Source organism: Rhincodon typus, chromosome 7 (genome assembly GCF_021869965.1).
Source record: "Rhincodon typus isolate 14 chromosome 7, sRhiTyp1.1, whole genome shotgun sequence".
NCBI lineage: Eukaryota > Metazoa > Chordata > Chondrichthyes > Orectolobiformes > Rhincodontidae > Rhincodon > Rhincodon typus.
In genome coordinates, this window is record NC_063338.1 from 17,604,381 (window position 1) to 17,622,110 (window position 17,730).

At 43.7% G+C, this 17,730-nt stretch overlaps 1 protein-coding gene across 1 annotated transcript in view; it reads right to left on the minus strand.

Moving 5' to 3' along the window:
- The window catches only part of mpp4b (MAGUK p55 scaffold protein 4b), a 37,304-nt gene extending 25,318 nt beyond the window's left edge, over positions 1-11,986 (minus strand). Inside the window, exons 1-6 of the mRNA XM_048599363.1 lie at positions 11,933-11,986; positions 10,755-10,832; positions 8,825-8,905; positions 3,055-3,186; positions 2,140-2,221; positions 93-178 (exon numbers count right to left, since the gene is read on the minus strand). Of these exons, the coding sequence (XP_048455320.1) occupies positions 93-178; positions 2,140-2,221; positions 3,055-3,186; positions 8,825-8,905; positions 10,755-10,832; positions 11,933-11,986 (513 nt within the window). The remainder of the gene's footprint in view (positions 1-92; positions 179-2,139; positions 2,222-3,054; positions 3,187-8,824; positions 8,906-10,754; positions 10,833-11,932) is intronic.
- Between the last annotated feature and the right edge of the window lie 5,744 nt (positions 11,987-17,730).

The window sequence follows — 17,730 nt, forward strand, 5'->3', positions numbered from 1 at the left end:
TTATAATACCAGGCCCCTCCTCCTCTGAAGGTGCTGACTGTCACTTGGGACAGATCCCATGAAAGAAATAGCCGTTACATTTCCAGTGTTACCATAAGCTGAATGATCTGTTCAGGCTCCAGCCCAGTGACAGGTATTCCATTAACTTCAACCAACTGATCCCCAGCAAACAGCAATCCTGAAACAACAGACCATGAATGTCTATTAGAGTGTGTCAGTGCATGAAGTTATTTTTTGCACTGTACCTAGAGTCCACAGCTAATATCATGACTCACACAGCAGCCCACAAATGACACCATTTCATAATTCCATATTCTTCCAGCCATAGTGGAATAATCAGTACTAGCTAATCTACAGTCCACATAAGTGTCACGCAAGTGACTGATACATTGTCATGCAAACACCTTTAGCTCATTCCATGAAGCAAGTAGAAGAATCTGAATAGAGTCTAGGGGAGTGGAGCTGGAGTTGGGGATTTGTTCGGATTCTAGGATCACATGAAGTCTTGGACACAAACTTTGCCATACTCACTGCGACATGGGTTTTCACATCATCAAGTGTACAGTTAGTATGTGACTAGCTGCAGCATGCATTTCACTACCTGCTTTCTCAGCAAGGATTATAATGACACCTTTGTCTAATGCAAGCACCGTCACCCCTATCTCTCAGAGCACCCACAAAGTATCGATGACCAGCACACCCAGTGAGACAAGAAAGAAGTGGGTTGCAACAGGATCTCCAGGCTGAGGATCCTGAGATGCACTTCTCCAGGCTCCAGTTAAGGTAAGAAAATGCTGTTCTCAATTCTACAATTGTTCCCATCAGAATTTATAGTATAAACAATGACTAAAAATGGAAATTCTGCCAGAGAATATACCCAACCCACCTGCTGGTCCTCATAGTCTGGCTGTAGAACCTTAATCCGGGCCATTACCCACTCACAACTGGCCCACTGTGTAGAGCCAAACCACCCCCAGTGTAGATCCATGCTGGCAACCTTCTCAGTGGTAGAGGTTGTGGGTTTAGAAGATGCTGTTAAAGAAGCTATTTCTGATTTGCTGCAGTGCATCTTATACATCATAGCCACTGCTGCCACTATGTGCTGCCACTTGTGGAAGGGAGTGAATGTTTAGGAGTGGGTAGATCAAGTGGACTGCTTTGTCCTTGGTGGTATTGAGCTTCTTCAGTATTGTTGAAGCGGCACCAATCAGGCAAGTGGAGAATATTCCATCACACTCCTGACTTTTGTCTTGCAGATGATGGAACACGCTTTGAGGTATCCGGAGGTGAGTTACTCATTGCAAGGGTCTGACGTTCTCTTGTAGCTGCAGCAATTGTTTGGCTGATCTAGTTCAGTATCTGGTTAATGGTAACCTTCAGAATGTTGACGGTGAGGGAACTCAGCAACAGCAATACCATTGAGTATCAAATGGAGATGGTTAGATTATTTCTTGGACAAGGTAATTGTCTGGCACTTGTGTGGCACAAATATTACATGACACGTATCAGCCAAAGTTTGATTGTTGTGTAAGTCCTGCTGCATTTGTACACAGACTGTTTCATTATCTGAGAAATTACCAATGGGAATGAAGATTGATTTATCAGGAAACATTCTCACTCTTGACCTTCTGATAGAGTGAGACTAAGAAGTGTGGGAAGCGCTCCTCCAGGCCTTAGAAAGAACGTTTAGGCCTCCCCTTTGGACTTTTCCTTTGCCATCCCTATTCTGTCTTGGGAGTTCACCCCAAACCCCTCCCTATGACTTACCTTCCTGTCGATAGCATTTTTCTCTGCCCCAAGCTTCAAAACTTGCCAACCAGGCCAGCTGGTAGTTCCCAGCCCAACCTCGTATGAAGCAGGAGCAACAGGTGATGAAGCTGAGAGGTGTTTAACAACTGCCCCTTCTGCCTTCCTGAACCCTGCTCCAAGTTAAAATCTCAATCACTGCCTGTTGCAAGGATGGAAATCCTTGGTACTCAATTCCATGCTGGCTGCAGTTAAGCCCATCGTGAGGGGACCAATATTCTAAGCATGCACGGATAGTGAGGATCTTCATCTGTTGAAGAGTGTTGACAGCATAGCCTGTACACTCTTGCACAATTACCCTGCCTCCACCAAATTGCATTTGGAGTTACTCACCACTGCGATCTGCGAGACCACCACGGATCACCCGAGCTATCACTATGGATCCTGTCACTTCATGACATTTGATAGTAGCTCCCTGCATAGAGAAACAGGCGATGTTACAGATTTTGAGTCTGTTGCAGATCTCTCCCAAATTTCACTATAGCTGATTACCACTATGTGGTTGGTGTAGCATCTTATGTATAGGATGAGAAAACAGCCTCATACATGGGCAGTACAATTGTTGAGAGCTCCAAAATTACTTTAACAGTCAGTTAACCCTGATATATCTGGAAGTTCATAGATAACACTTGGGATGGTGTCAACGGTAGGAACAGTGATATATCAACCAGGCTGATCAAGGTGTAATCAGTGGCTCGTTTGCTCTTCTGTCTTCCTGACTTACCTCTGATGTACTCATCACTTTTGTTGCTGCACTAGAGATTGCTTACGTATCAAGGTACCAAGAGACAATCTTTGCTCAAGATCTAGCCAATGACTTTGTAGCCCCAGTGAGGTTATATAGGCAGGTGCAATGACTGAGGCTCAAGCCTACTTTCCCTCTCAATATCTTTCTCCAAACAATCTGGCTTGAATAAACTCAGATTGATTGTAACCCTGTCGCCGAACCCAAATACCAGACAGCTAGCTGTTCTAAAGTTAACCACCCATGTAAGTGACTAATCCACACATGTGACTTAACACTTACATAACAAGCCCACACACATAATTAACACAAAGACTAACAGGCTGAGAGCGAAACTGTAAGACTGAGAGTGAAAGGCAGAAGGGGAGAGACTCTGAATGAGAGGATAAGAGAAATTAAAATGTTAGATTTGAGCATTTTTTTAGAACAATCTATTGACCACAGAAAAGTAAACAAGCACAATACACTCCCCTGTATCACCCTTATATATCATTTGTCCTTACCAAAGGATGCTTGTTTTTCACCAGGCACACTATCCTCAAGGCTTCCTCATCTTCAGGGATGTCATCTGGCAGTGGAGGCAGGATGGGATCGTAGTCTTTCTGAGCCACGGTGTCATGAGCAGAGAGCAGGGCCTGTCAATCAATCCAGCCATCAGCTGTTAAGTGTTTGCAGGAAATTGAAGGGTTTGATGACTAGTATCAATTCCGTTCCTCAAGACCTCTCTGAGTTGAATTTACATCTTTAGACATGGTTTCATGTGTACTCGCACACATGGAAACAACACATGCATACATACATATGCTGATGTATGTAATGTATATGTTCTTGGCTGATTATGCATCCACAGTAGTGCTTTCACATGATTCTGAATATATGTCCATATGTGAACATTTATATTCCCGTAAACACTCAAGGAATTGTGTGTATAGGTATGATTGCATGCATATGTGTCCTCGTCTGCAGCAACATGAGCCCTTTTAGGTGTATATATCCTTGCATGCATATTAGCACAATGCTTCTGTGTCTGTTGACATGTATTATCATATGTCTTCTTAAATTTTAATGGTGTTCCTGGTCGGGGTGATTGGTAGTGGTGTAAACACTTTTGTGTTCAAATTCAGCTGTATACAAGTGTTGAAATTCAATGAACAACAACCCTGAGCAAGAAAGGATATGTCAGTGGGTCTACCTGCACAACATGGAATACTGTGATACATGAAGGCATCTCACCACTATTTTCTCAAGGTCAGTCAGGGAAGGGAAACAAATACTGGCCTAATCTAGTGACACCTATATCCTGTGGAAGAACAAAAACTGGGAAATCAGAAACAGAGAGTGTCAGCAAATAGAATTGACTACCTCATAATCAAGTAAAGAGTCCATCTAATTTGTTGTGGGGCTGAAGTCAAATTTTGATCAGACCATGTAAGAATGTCAGGTTATGTCCCTGACAGAGAACAGGAAATCCAACCATCATTTTTACTAATACCAGCTTTTCTATTTCCAAATGTTATAGCTATTGGTATGTCCAATTTCTCTAACTGATATGGGAGCAGGTTTAGAACTCATGTTGTACGGACTAATACCAATATAGCAAGATGGCCAGTGGGCTTCTGTACCCAATATAAGTGTTCTGGTGGCCATATTATAGAAAAGGTTTTGAGCCACGGAAGAGGATGGGGAAGGAAGATGTCAAAACTGCGAAATTATACCAATCAGAAACAGATGGATAGATGAAGTTCTTTTTTCTTGAAAAAAGAGGACTAAAAGGTGACCTAATAGAGATTCTTAAAATTGTGAGAGTTCTAGATTTTCATGGAGTCAGACTGAGCTGGGTGCCCTTTAAAAATGGACTCAGTTCCAGGATTCCTACCTCTTTTTCTGTTTCTAGCAATTTTAGCCAGTATTTTATAAAGGAGTGTGTGGCATGCGGACACTCAGTACTCCCAGCCTTGCTTATTCTATTTGCAAGGGTAGACATTTCAAACATGCCTCACAATTTTTGAAAAAGTTACAAGCCATCACCTACAAGAGTCAAATCAAGAGTGTGATGGAATGAGTGCAGATCCAATAATATTTTAGAAGCTTACACCATCCAGGACAAAGCAGCCCATTTGATTGGCACCCTATGCACAAACATCTATTCCCTCCACCACCAAAACTCAGTAGCAGCAGTGTGCACCATCTGTAAGATGCATTGCAAAAATTCAACAAGGCTCCCTAGATAGCATCTTCCAAATCCACAAACACTACCATCCAAAAGGTCAAGGGCAGTAGATACACAGGAACACCACCACTTGCAAACTACTCTCCAAGACACATGCCACCCTGACTTGGAAACGTATTTCTGTTCATTCAGTGTCATTGGTTAAAAATCCTGAAACTTCCCATTGTGAATGTACCTACTCCAAATGGACTGCAATAACGATAAAGGCAGCTCACCAGAACCTTCTCAAGGGCAGCATGTAGGATTGGGCAATAAATGCTGACCTAACCAGTGATACCCATGTTCCATTAATGAATAAAACAAAACTTAAGTTTGCATAAAGCTGTTAATTACCTACAGACAATGAAAGTCCTCCCCACAAAACATTTGGTTGACTTCCCACCTCTTAATCTTGTCCCAGTAAACGCATTGGTATAGAACAAACTCTTCAAAGAAAGATTAGCCAAGCATTCATACTGAGGCCACGTGAAAAAACTCTATCTGTCCAACTATTCAGTGCTTCTTTGATAAAGCTACCAATGGCTACACTCCAAGAATTAACGGACACAACCCTGTAAGCAATGTTGTCACGGGGAGTGCTAGCTCTTTTTGATCGACACCTTTATTACTTTGTAACAACCAAATCTTTCTTTGATGAGTTTTTTTTCAATATCTGTGTGTTTATTTGCTCAGGTCAGAGATGAAATGAATTCAAGCCTTTTGCCCCTGTGATGGCAGCAGGTTGGGGAGAGCAGCTTCAGTATCAGTGACAAGGAGAAGTCAAACCAAATCAGTTAGAGTAGTGGAGGGGGAAGGTGAGGCCTAAAGCCTAGAGCTTGAAACATGACATCAGGAACTGAAAGTGGCATCAATGCAGGGGGAGGAACCTTATTGGCCTTTTGAGAAGCATGCAACTTGCTGCTGCAATAGCAATGAGTCTTTGCTGGTCTAATACGGTTGTTTGACATAGCGTGCCCTCTCGACTCTGATGCCAATCTAAAGGCAAGCAGGACCTCAGGCTCCCAGGAGTGAGTGAGTGAGTGAGTGAATGAGTGAGTGAGTGGATGAATGAGTGAGTGAATGAATGAGTGAGTGAGTGAATGAATGAGTGAGTGAATGAGTGAGTGAGAGCGTGAGTGAGTGAGTGAGAGTGTGTGCGTGAGAGAGTGTGAAAGAGTGTGTGAGAGAGTGTAAAAGTGTGCGTGTGTGTGTGAGAGAGTGAGAGACTGACAGTGAGTGAGTGAGTCAGAATGAGTTTGTGTGTGTGTGTGTGTGTATGTGTGTGTGTGTGTTCCCATCCAAGCACCAGAGCCTGTATCCTGAACCTCAGCAAACCCTGCTGTTGGATATAGATATAGATATAAGGATCATCTTGTCATCCGTGAACAATGGGCACTCCATATACACACAACTATCTTCCATCCCTTTGAAATGAAGTTTGCAACCTGGAGCAACACGGCCCTCATGAACAACCTCAGTCGTGACACACCTGAACATCACACCCCTAACATAGCCCAGAAACCCCAGTGCTAAGACATTGACAACACTCCACTGAGTGAGATGCCACAGCAGGAGAAGATCAGTTCAAAAAACAAGGTTGGTGGATACACCTTCTTCAGGAAGGCTAAGTCTGAGAAAGAATGCCAACTCCATGGGGTTGGTTTCACCATAAAAGAAAATAAATTAATTGATCTTTTCAATCAGTGCCCTCCCATGGGATAAACAAATTCCTCATAATTCTTCAGCTCATGCTAACCCAGAAGCAGTACATCACAGTTATCAGTGTGTACGCCCAACATTAGAAGTAACAAATGATCCTAAAGAGGATCTCTACTCCAGCCTTAGTCACTCATTGTCCTGTGTTCCTTGGTAATTTCAATTCCCAAGTTGGAAGGGAGGCGATGGCCTAGTAGTGTTATCGCTGGACTGTTAGTCCAGAGACCCAGATAATGTTCTGGGGATCTGGGTTTGAATCCCGCCACGACAGATGGTGGAATTTGAATTCAATAAAATATCTGGAATCTAATGATGACCATGAATCCACTGTCAATTGTCGCAAAAACCCATCTGGTTCCCTTTAGGGAAGGAAACTGCCATCCTTCCTTGGTCTGGCCTACATGTGACTCCAGACCCACAGCAACGTGGTTGACTCTGAACTGCCCTCTGGGCAATTAGGGATGGGCAATAAGTGCTGCCTGGCCAGCGACACACTTATCCCGTTAATGAATAAATAAAATCTCTGGAAAGGTGTGATTGGCAAGGAAGGCATATGGAAGACAAGCACCAACACAGCCCTCTTCCTGATAAAATGCTTAAAGCATGGTCTGATCATAATGAATGCCCCATTTCATCAGAGAAGCAAGTACAAGACCTCATGTCAACACCCTCGCCCAGGACTAGCTTCTCTACATCATTGTCCAAGCAAGAGACAACAAGTATGTTTGCATCACCCACACCATGATAGGAGCTGATGATTGCTGGATCAATCATGCCCTAATCCAGTCTTCTGACTTCATCAACTAGTCCAAAAACTGCAGTGGCAGCAGTTCAATGTCGATGGACTCAAGGACTCCGTGAAGAAAGACTAACTCAGTCAATGTGTCACCGTTAACCTGATGATGCTAAATGAATTGGAACCATAGCTCCCAGACTGCCTGAAATCTGTCATAAACAACACTTGCGCAAGAGATTCTAGGTTTCTCAACCAGAAACATCAAGACTAGTTTAATGGGAATCACCACAGTAAGGAGTTCCTGAATAGGAAGCACCACTGGAACTTGAAGGCAAGAAAGCAGGTCTATGGACAAATGAAGGCTAACATCCAATAAAAACAAACCTGTGACCTAAAGAACAGATGGTGAGCAGAAAGAATGCAGGAAATACAGAAAGTCACCAACAGCCATAACGTGTGTAGAATCTCGATGCAGTCAAGTCCGAGTACGGCACAAGGACCTACCCCACCAAGAGCTAAGAAAAGATTGAAACCTTTCAAGGACAAGCAAGCAGTCACTTCTAACCCACGTAGGCTACACATCCCCAGACATGATGGGGTAATTTAACATGGCCAATCCATCTAACCTGCAGACCTTTGGACTGTGGGAGGAAACCAAATCACCCAAAGGATGGAATCAAACCCAGGTCCCTGGTGCTGTGAGGCAGCAGTGCTAACCACTGTGGCACCGTGCTGCTTCTGATTGGAAGGAATACTTTGAGGAACTCCTCAACCCCAATTCAGTCCTTAATGTGAGTGTCCTGGATAACATGCCACAGCATGCTATGCATCACCATCTCAGCATAACGCCAGCCCAACATGAGGCTGAAAAGCCAATCCAGGGGAGAGAAACTGCTTCAAGGACATCCTCAAAGCCTTCCTGGAAAAGTGCAATATCTCCACCAACTTTTGGGAACTGCTTGACCGAATCTGCCCAAACTGGAAAAGAAGTATCCAAGAAAGTGATAATCATCTCGAGCATCTCTGAAAGGACCAGGTGGAGGCCAAGTACAAACAATGGAAGGAATGGGCAAAAACCCATGCATCCCTCCCAGCCACTTCTTTAGTTGGTGCCTGCCCCACCTGTGGCAGGATATGTGGATCCAGCATTGCGCTGTCTAGTCACCGCAGGACCAAAAATATCTGAGTAGAAGAATGTCATCCTTGGTCGAGAGGGACAGCTGAAGAAAGAGGAGAGTGGGCAAATGTTGTGAGAATAACATTTTTATGAGGTTGTAAGATGTGCAGTTTTCTTTTCAAAATAGTTTTCAAAGTGTATTTGCCAATGTTGTCACTTTAAGGAGTATTTCAAAGACTTAACAAACTTGCCAATGGCTTATTGGCATTATTGTTTCTGTGCGTAGAGGACTGAAAAAGTGGATATGGGGAATGTAGGTAGTGCATGGAGTGACATAAAGGTAATGGAGGGGGTATGGAAAGGGTATGAAGGGGTTATGAAGGGCCATGGAATCATGGACGATCCAAGAGATGGGTGTAGGGTAAGGGCCTAACAGTCGTGATTACTGCTGGATAAATAATTCAGGTAGAGTTGCTCAATGCTGAATACTCCTACCTGGAAATCAGGTTTTCCAAGGAGCCAGTACAGTTCTCGAAAGTCCATAGACCGAGAAGTTTCTCTGAGCATTTCTGTCACCTATAAAGGTCAAGACACACAAACACACACTAACACATGTAGAAACCCAAACAAATCTGCAACACAGAACAAAGATACACTGAGCAGGACACACAAACTTTACAAAGATGCAAAACCACACGCGCGCGTGCACACACACAGAACAATACACACATGCAATGAATCATACACATACTTAGTGTCCCTCATATACCGACAAAACACAGACCCACACACAGGACACACATGCACATACATATGCGCATGCATGTACACACAGACCTGTATACAAACACAGAACCAAAACTCATTCGGACACATGCACATATACAGATCCGTACACCCACATGGCTACAGTTCAAATGGAAAGTGTATGTTAACAACAAAAGTAGAATACAGAGTCAGAAGAACAGAATGAGAACTCACACTTAATTATGAGCAAGAAAGAGAAGCAGACCTGGGTAGTTAAGAAGGCGTTTTGTACCCTTGCCTTCATTGCTCACTCCTTTGAGTATAGAAGTTGGGAAGTCATGTTGATGCTTTGCAGGACATTGGTGAGGCCTATTCTGGAGTACTGTGTCCAGCTCTGGTCGCACTGTTATAGGAAAGATATTATCAAGCTGGAGAGGGTTAAGAAAAGATTTACCATGAAATTGCTGGGAATGGGGTTATTGGCGAGGCTGGATAGGCTGGGAGTTTTTTAAATGGAGCTTGGAGGTTGACTTTATAGAGGTTTTTAAAATCATGAGAGGTATAGATAAAGTGAATGGCAGGTGTCTTTCCCCTATGGTGGGGGATTTCTATATTAAGGGGCATATTTTTAAGCTGAGAGGGGAAAGATTTAAAAACAACATGAGGGGAAACTTTTTTAACACAGTGGTGTGGAAATGGTGGATGAGGATACAGCAGTTACAACATTTAAAAGACATTTGGATAAGTACATGAGTAAGAAATGTTTAGAGGAATATGGGCCACACACAGGCAGGTGGGACTAGTATAGTTTGGGATTATGTTCGGCATGGACTGGTTGGACCAAAAGGTCTGTTTCCATGCTGTATGGCTCTATGATTCTGTGAGTGATGATGGGAACTTGAAGCTAAGTCATTCGCCTAATAGGACCACTTTGTCTACCACCATGAAAGATGGGTCAATTTTAGGCATGGGTCCTGGAATGTAGACTGGTGACTCCCAATCTCTAGTGTCTCCCAATCTATCCATGTGTCCCGACCAAGCAATGTACACTTCCTAGTATTCCCTGCTCCTGATCAGACTTAGCTCTGTGAACCTTGGACAAAGTCAACTTCACCAGGTGAAGTGGGATATGCACCCGACCTATGGAGGGAGAATGCAATCTTACAGTAAAGCTCTCCAAAAACTATCTTATCCAACATTTCCAGAGCAGAAGTTGCATAGGTGAGATACAAAGTAAAGCTTCTTCCAGACCGTCCCATCAAATACTGAAGGGCAGTTACAGCAAATGGTTAATAAAATTCCCTGCACACAAGCTCTCCCAAGGCAAGTACAACACAGGATTAAATACTTTATAAAGCTTCTTGTAAACAATCCCAAGAAGGTGCCTCGTTGCCAGCCTACTGACAATGTACCATCCCCACTCCACCATCCATGGCCATCTAGAGCAATTGCTCTCAATCGTGCTAAATCAGGCACAGTTTCTCACTCTGGGTCAACTCACAGGAAGTAGAGTGTGACTGTTCCAAATGCCCTCTCATAAAGCTATTATTCAGTGATATCTTTTCATAGTTTCAATGTTGGAAAAGTGATGGCTTTTTTGTTCCATAGGGGATGTGTGAGATGGGATGAAGACCTTTGAATCTAAGGCCTTTTGTGAAATAAGAAAGCTTGCTCTCACCTCTCGGCAAAGTTCAGATGCTCTTGGCAGGACAGGCTGTGGTCTCTTCCTCAGGTACTGATGAAGACTCTCATAGACCTGGACAAACAAGGGAGAAATCTTTAAATATCTGCAGAGTTCCAAAAGTTTGTCAGTAGACTAGTAGTCTAGGCCAAGCTTATGCTCTGGAGTCAGAGGTTTCAATTCCACATTATCAGCAAGTGGAATTTAAGTTCAATGACTGAATAAATTTAATTTACCAAAAACAAATCTGGAATGAAAGCATGTCTTGTAATAGTGAACACAAAACCGTCATCACTTGATCTTGAGGGAAGGAAATCTGCCATCCTCACCTGATCTGACCAACATGTGACTCCAGGCCCACAAAAATGTGGTTGACTTTGAACTCCCCTGAAGGGACACTTAGTGATGGGCAACAAATTGGATGTGGGTCTTGTCAACGAAGTCATGAAAGAATAAATTTTAAAATAGATTTCCTTTGTCTCCATCTTGAGAAGCTGCTTTAATTTGTACTGTATAGCAGATACTGTAATTTCTCTCCTTGTAATCCTGCCAAAGTGTATCATTGCACAGATTTCTGCATTGATTTCAGTTGCCATGTGTCTGCCCACCGCACTACCCTAGTCTATGTCCTCTTGAAAATTATCATCATTCCTCACTGTTTGTTACACTTTGTGTCATTTTCAATTTTGAAATTGTGCCCTGTGCATCAATCATTAAAGTATCTCAGAAAGAACAGTGGTTTCAGCACTGAGCCTTGGGTGACTCCATTGTGCACCTCCATCCAGTCTGACAAACAGCCATTCTTCTCACTCTATGCTTTCCGATCCTTAGCCAATTTTGTGTTTGTGTCATTCAGGGTCAGTCCTGAGTTTGCCCAGTTTGTGTTTCTATTTATTGCTAAACCAGAAGTACTTTATGAACCATTTCTGCATTTTCTTTGTCAGCCAACCAAACTTCCTCATGTCTAAAATGCATGTTTAAACATGAGTCAAAAATCAAAACAACAGCATGTTTCATTCTTCGATTAACTTATCTATTGGATCAGGTAAGAGGCTAGATTGTTAACCCTGCAAAGAGGGTACTCCCTGCAGGTACTAGGAGGGCAGACCCACAGTGTTGGTGAAGAAGTCCACAGGAGTTTCTCTGATGCGAGGCTTTCCCAAGATGCTTGTTACCTTCAGCAGTGACTGCAGCCACCGTGTGTTTAACAATCCATGCAGGACATCCATTATAGCCTTGTAACCATCCAAAGAGAAGATTAATTTCTCAACTTCAATTTCTAGGCACGTAGAAAGATCTGAAAAGGAACAGGTCAAGTTTTATGTTATGCATTTTAATAAGATGCCACTGTTGGGCTTTGTGGTTGCCAGTGGGGAACAATGAATATTTATTTTCAAGACCCCTTATTGCAACCCTGGCAGGAGACTGATTCCAAAAATTTTCTCTTCACCTCAGTCCGATATAGATGATCCTGTGTCCTGAGATGATGACCCCTGGCTCCAGACTCTGTAGCTGGAGGAAACAGTTTCTGAACTGTACAGGGCTCTGGTGAGATTGCACTGAGAGCATTGTGTACAGTTTTGATGTCCAGACTTAAAGGGGAGGATATACTTATGTCAGAAGCAATTCACTGAAGGCTCATTATTGCATAAGTCACAAGTTATAGGGGTTGACTTCGGAAGAAATGTTGAGCATGTTCAGCCTATATCCATTGGTATTTTGAATAATGAGAAATGATCTTAATGAAATCTGCGGGGGCTTGAAGGGGTAGATACTGAGACCATGTTTCTCCTTATGGTGGAGCCTAGAACTACAGGGCAGTGTTTCATAATAAGGGGTCTCCCATTAAAGATGGAGATGAGGAGGAATTTCTTCTCTCATCTTCTTAATTACCTTCTACGAAGAGCAGCAGAGACTGGGGTACTGAATATATTCAAGGCTGAGTTAGACAGATTTTTGATCCACAAGGTTCTGAGGAGTACATAGGAAAGTGAAGGCCATGATCTATTGGATGGGGTAGAATTCAGGTGGAAGTTCATTCAAGATCTTATTGAATGATGAAGCAGGCTTGATAAGGCAGTATGGCCACCTATTTCTTATGTTCTTACTTTCTTAAAGGTAGATAAATGAGGTTGAAGTACAAATCAACATGATCTAATTTTCTCAAGCCCAGTCCTTCTCCTAATGCTCTTTATGTGCTGAATGTCTAATTTGTATCACCAACTAATTTTGAGATCATTCTCCATAGGTCCTAATCTAAATCATTTCTACACACTGAGACTACAATCCCAGACCAGGGGTCAAATCTGGGGCATATATATTCCTAATGGCTCATACTGCAACAGCAAGAGTCTTTAACACAAGCCAAATAGGTTCTCAAGAGAGGCCAAGAGATCTACTGAGCAGTCGACAGTCACAGGTGTAGTGATTGGAATGAGGTAATCCAGGTGGATCTCATAACCTGGTCCAAACAGAGAGCCCTGACTGACAGATATAAACAGGAGAGTCAGTGTTTCTGATCACTCTAGAAGCCAGCTCTGAGCTAGTTGGGTCAGTGTCATGTACTATGCATGTGTAAATAAAGGGCGACTTTGTGATGGCATCCTGCCCTTCATGGAGTTATTTCAACAGTGACAAGAGATAAACACGCCCCTGAAGAAATTCACTTGCGACAGTCATCTTTGAGTTGGAGTAAGCATTTCTGGCTTCATATCATTATTTGGGAAGCTTGACTTGTTCGATTGTGCCATTGAAGACCGAGCCCAGTATGTGGGAAGAATATGTTATTTTTTTCTGGACAAATACATTGGATGCAACAAGTAATTCTCCTGACAGCTTTGGACCTGCAGCTTTTTTGATTATTAGGAGCCTAAATTTCCCTGAGGTACCAGATACTACAAGCTTTCAAGAGTTGACGGGTTTAGCTAAGGAATATTATGACCTCAAGCCTCCTCTAATTCTGAGATGCTATTGGTTTTGGTTGGCTTTCAAGAACCAGGGGAAATTGGGATTTTTGACAATGTTAAGACAACTGGCAGAGGCATGTGATTTTAGTTTAACCCTAAGTGAGATGTTGAGAGACCATTTGCTACGTGGGATTAATGATGTGACCATGCAAAAGCTCTGACTAGCTGAAGCCTAACTGGACTTCAAACAGGCACTACAATTGGCTTTATCATTAGAAAATGTGGCAAGTGGAGCTTATGAGTTACAGAGATGGACAACCTGGCCAGGCCGATTGAGCCTGTGGAACTTGAGTGAAGGTAATTGCATAGCCTCACTTAGGACATATCCTGAACAGCAGGACTCTAGGTGAGCCCACAGCAAAACCCCAAAACAAAGCTAAGCCTCGGCCAAACGGTTAAAATTTTCTCAAAGATCCGGGGTGGCAGGCCATTGTAGTTGCTGCCGGTATGCAGACTCGTGACAGCAAAAGAGTCCCAACAGACCTGTTCTGAGGAAGGGCCACTCATTCTGAAACCTTAAGTCTGATTTCTCTCCATGGATGCTGCCAGACCTGCTGAGCTTTTCCAGCAGTTTCCATTTTTGTCCCCCAGTAGACATAAATTGAGTAAGAAAACTCATAGGCTGGTTTACAGGAGAGTGCACACCCTGGAAAACTCACCTACAGCTGATTTGGAGCAGTTAAATTGCTTAGCGACATCTAAATCAGAACCAGTCAAAATAAACATCTGGTTAAATGATCAGCTGGTTCTAATGGAGGTCAATATTGGTGCGGATTTATCAGTGACTGCGGAGCCAGCCTTTACCAAAATTTGTTCTGGACTCCAACCGTTAAGTTTGCATAAGACCACAGTCAGGCCGTGAACCTATTACCAGGGAATCCCTACAGATTAAGGGTACAGCTTCGGTTCCAGTCTATTATGAGAAGCAGAGATAGTAAGAACTGCCGATGCTGGAGTCTAAGATAACACAGTGTGGAGCTAGAGGAACACAGCAGGCCAGGCAGCATCAGAGGAGCAGGAAAGGGTCAGGACCCTTCTTCAGAAATGAGAAGCAGATGGTTCAGTTACCATTGATTGTAATAAAAGGCTCAGGCCCAAGCTTATTGGGGCAGAATTGGTTGAGATTCAACTTGATTGGCTCAACATTTTTTGATTAGAAAATTGCCACCTGAGTGAAGTTCTAATTAAATACCTGGAAGTTTCTCAGGAAGGGCTAAGGATCATCACAGAGGCCAAGGCCACCTTACATGTCCAAAGGGCCCGTTTCCATGCTGTATTACTCTATGACTCTATGTCGACCAAGAAGTAATCCCACGATTCTGCAAGACCCGCTCAATGCCATTTGCCTTGCGTGCAAAAGTAGAGGAAGAAATCAGGAGGTTGGAAAGTGAAGGAATCATCAAATCAGTACAGTTTGTGGAATGGGCATCACCGGTCAGACCCATTGTGAAGCCCAACGGGTCAGTTTGCTTTTGCGGGGATTTCAAACAAATGGTAAACCACTTTTCACAGCTGGATAGATACCCAGTCCCTCACATAGAGGAAGTTAATGCAAAATTGATGGTTTGTGGGGGGGAGCTGCTGCCCCTTACAAAGTTGGACACGAGCCATATGTACCTGCAATTGCGATTAGTTGAGGATTCCCAGAAGTATGCCACAATTAATACCCATAAGGGTTTGTACCAATATAAAGTATGGCTTCTGTGGTATCATCACCCTGAGCCATTTTCCTGCAGATGATGAAGAACATTTTACAAGGTCTGCTCCAGGTCATTATTTATCTGGATTACGTGCTAATAACCAGGAAGACCAATAAAGAGCATTTAGAGAACTTGGACATAGTGCTTAAATGTTTCTCTAAGGTGGGGTACATCTTAAAAGGGAAGAATGTGTATTACAGGCACCCTAAGGGACCTACTTGTGCTACAGAGTTGATAAGACTGGGTTACATCTGTTGGAACATAAAGTGAGGGCGATCAAATGTGTCCCAGCTCACATATCTGTACCGCAGCTGAGGTCTTTCCTTGCATTGGTGAATTATTACAGAAAATTCATACATAGCCTGGCCTCCAACCTGGAACCATTGCACCTGCTATTGAAAAGGGGTCAGCCTTGGAAAAGGTCTCATAGCCAAGATGTAGCCTTAGGGAAGTGAAGCAGCTATTGTCATCTAAGGTGTTGGCACACCATGATCCTGCACAAGATGTGGTGCTTACATGCAATGCCTCCCCATACAGTATGGGGGTAGTGTTGGCTCACCCCTGGCCCAACAGAGAGGAACGCCCGATAACATATGCTTCCTGGACTTTGACTAGTGCCGAACGAAGATACACCCAGGTAGAGAAGGAAGGTTTGGTGGTTGTCTTTGGAGTGAGAAAGTTCCACCAATACCTTCATGGATATAAATTTGTAATAGTAATGGACCACAAACCCCTGCTGAGGCTACTTAAAGAGAACAGGGCCGTTGCTTCAGGTTGAGTTCAGCGGTGGGCTCTTATTCTGAGTGCGCACAATTACAAATTGGAACACCATCCAGGAGGCCAAGTGGTAAATGCAGATGCCTTGAGCTGCTTCCCACTGGCGGATACACCACCGGTGGTGCTGCCACTAGAAGAGTTTGTTCTGGTTTTAAACTTTCTGGACACTCTTCTGGTCACCGCTGACAATGTCAGACTGTGGACACAAAAAGATCCCATCCTAAAACTAAAACAACTGGTGATGATGGGGGAAACAAAAGGGCCATCACAACCAGAACTGAAACATTTCTGGACATGGCAAGACCAGTAGAGGATGGCATTTTATTATGGGGAGCAGGTATGATTGAGCCGAGCAGAGATCGCTGCCAGATACTGGGTGAACTCAACTAGGGCCATCCAAGGGTTTCCAAAATGAAGAGGTTGGTGAGGAGTTTGCCAGGATTGGATGCTGACATAGCTGCATTGGTGGGTAGTGCCCAGAGTACCAACAAGGATAAAAATTGCCAGGAGCTCCCCCCCCATCTATGGGAATGGCCGGGTAAACCCTGGACTCAGTTGCACGTCAACTATGCAGATCCTATGTTTTTAATCATTGTAGTCACCCATTCAAAGTAGTTGGATGTGCATAGAGTTTACTCGTCAAACATGGGGATGATAATTGAAAAGCTGCAAGCGTCTTTTGCAATTCATGGACTGCTGGAAGTGTCGGTCACAGAAATGGGCGATCATTTACCAGCAGGGAATTTGAATATTTCCTAAAGTTGAATGGCATTCGGTGGTAAGGACAGCTCCATACCACCCATTGCCCAATGGTCTGGCGGAAAGAGCAGTTCAAGCTAAAGAAACAGCCTACCAAACTATCTTGGTTTCTGTTTGATTAAAGGACCATCACTCATGCAACTACAGGGATAGCTCCATCACAGTTGCAAATGGAGAGAAGACTCCGCACAATGTTTAACCTGATTTTCCCAGACCCGAGGGGGAGGGTGCACTAGGAATGCCATTACTGGACACAAATCTCCGCTAAGCAAGAGAGACAGTTTACTTCAGGGGACGAAGTTTGCTCTCGGAACCACGGGAATGGCTTCGCATGGGTAAGAGGTGAGGTTGGCGCAAGATCAGGTACCGTGACGCACAAAGTTCGGGTAGGAGAGGCAGTCCTGAACAAGCACGTGGACCACATGAAAGCTGCAACCTTGTAATCGGGACCAGAGCAAAACATAGCCGGGCCCCTCAGAACCTCCAGCAAAGGTTGACAGAACTCGTGGGTTCTCCCCCTCCGCCTGGTGTCTAAGAAACCTTTGAGGACAAGATGGACACGGCAAATGTTGCAGTCTTGACGCCATTTCTGCCTGAAGAAGATGATGAATTTCTTCCAAAATGCTCCGGGCGCAAGAGGCGGGTGACAGTCCGGTACATGCCGCCAGTATCTGAGGCAAAGTCGGAGGGACCAGACATGGTGTGAAAACACCCCAGGAGAAGCTACAGGAAAACGAATGGGCCTACATCCCAAGAGGAGTTAGGGATGTA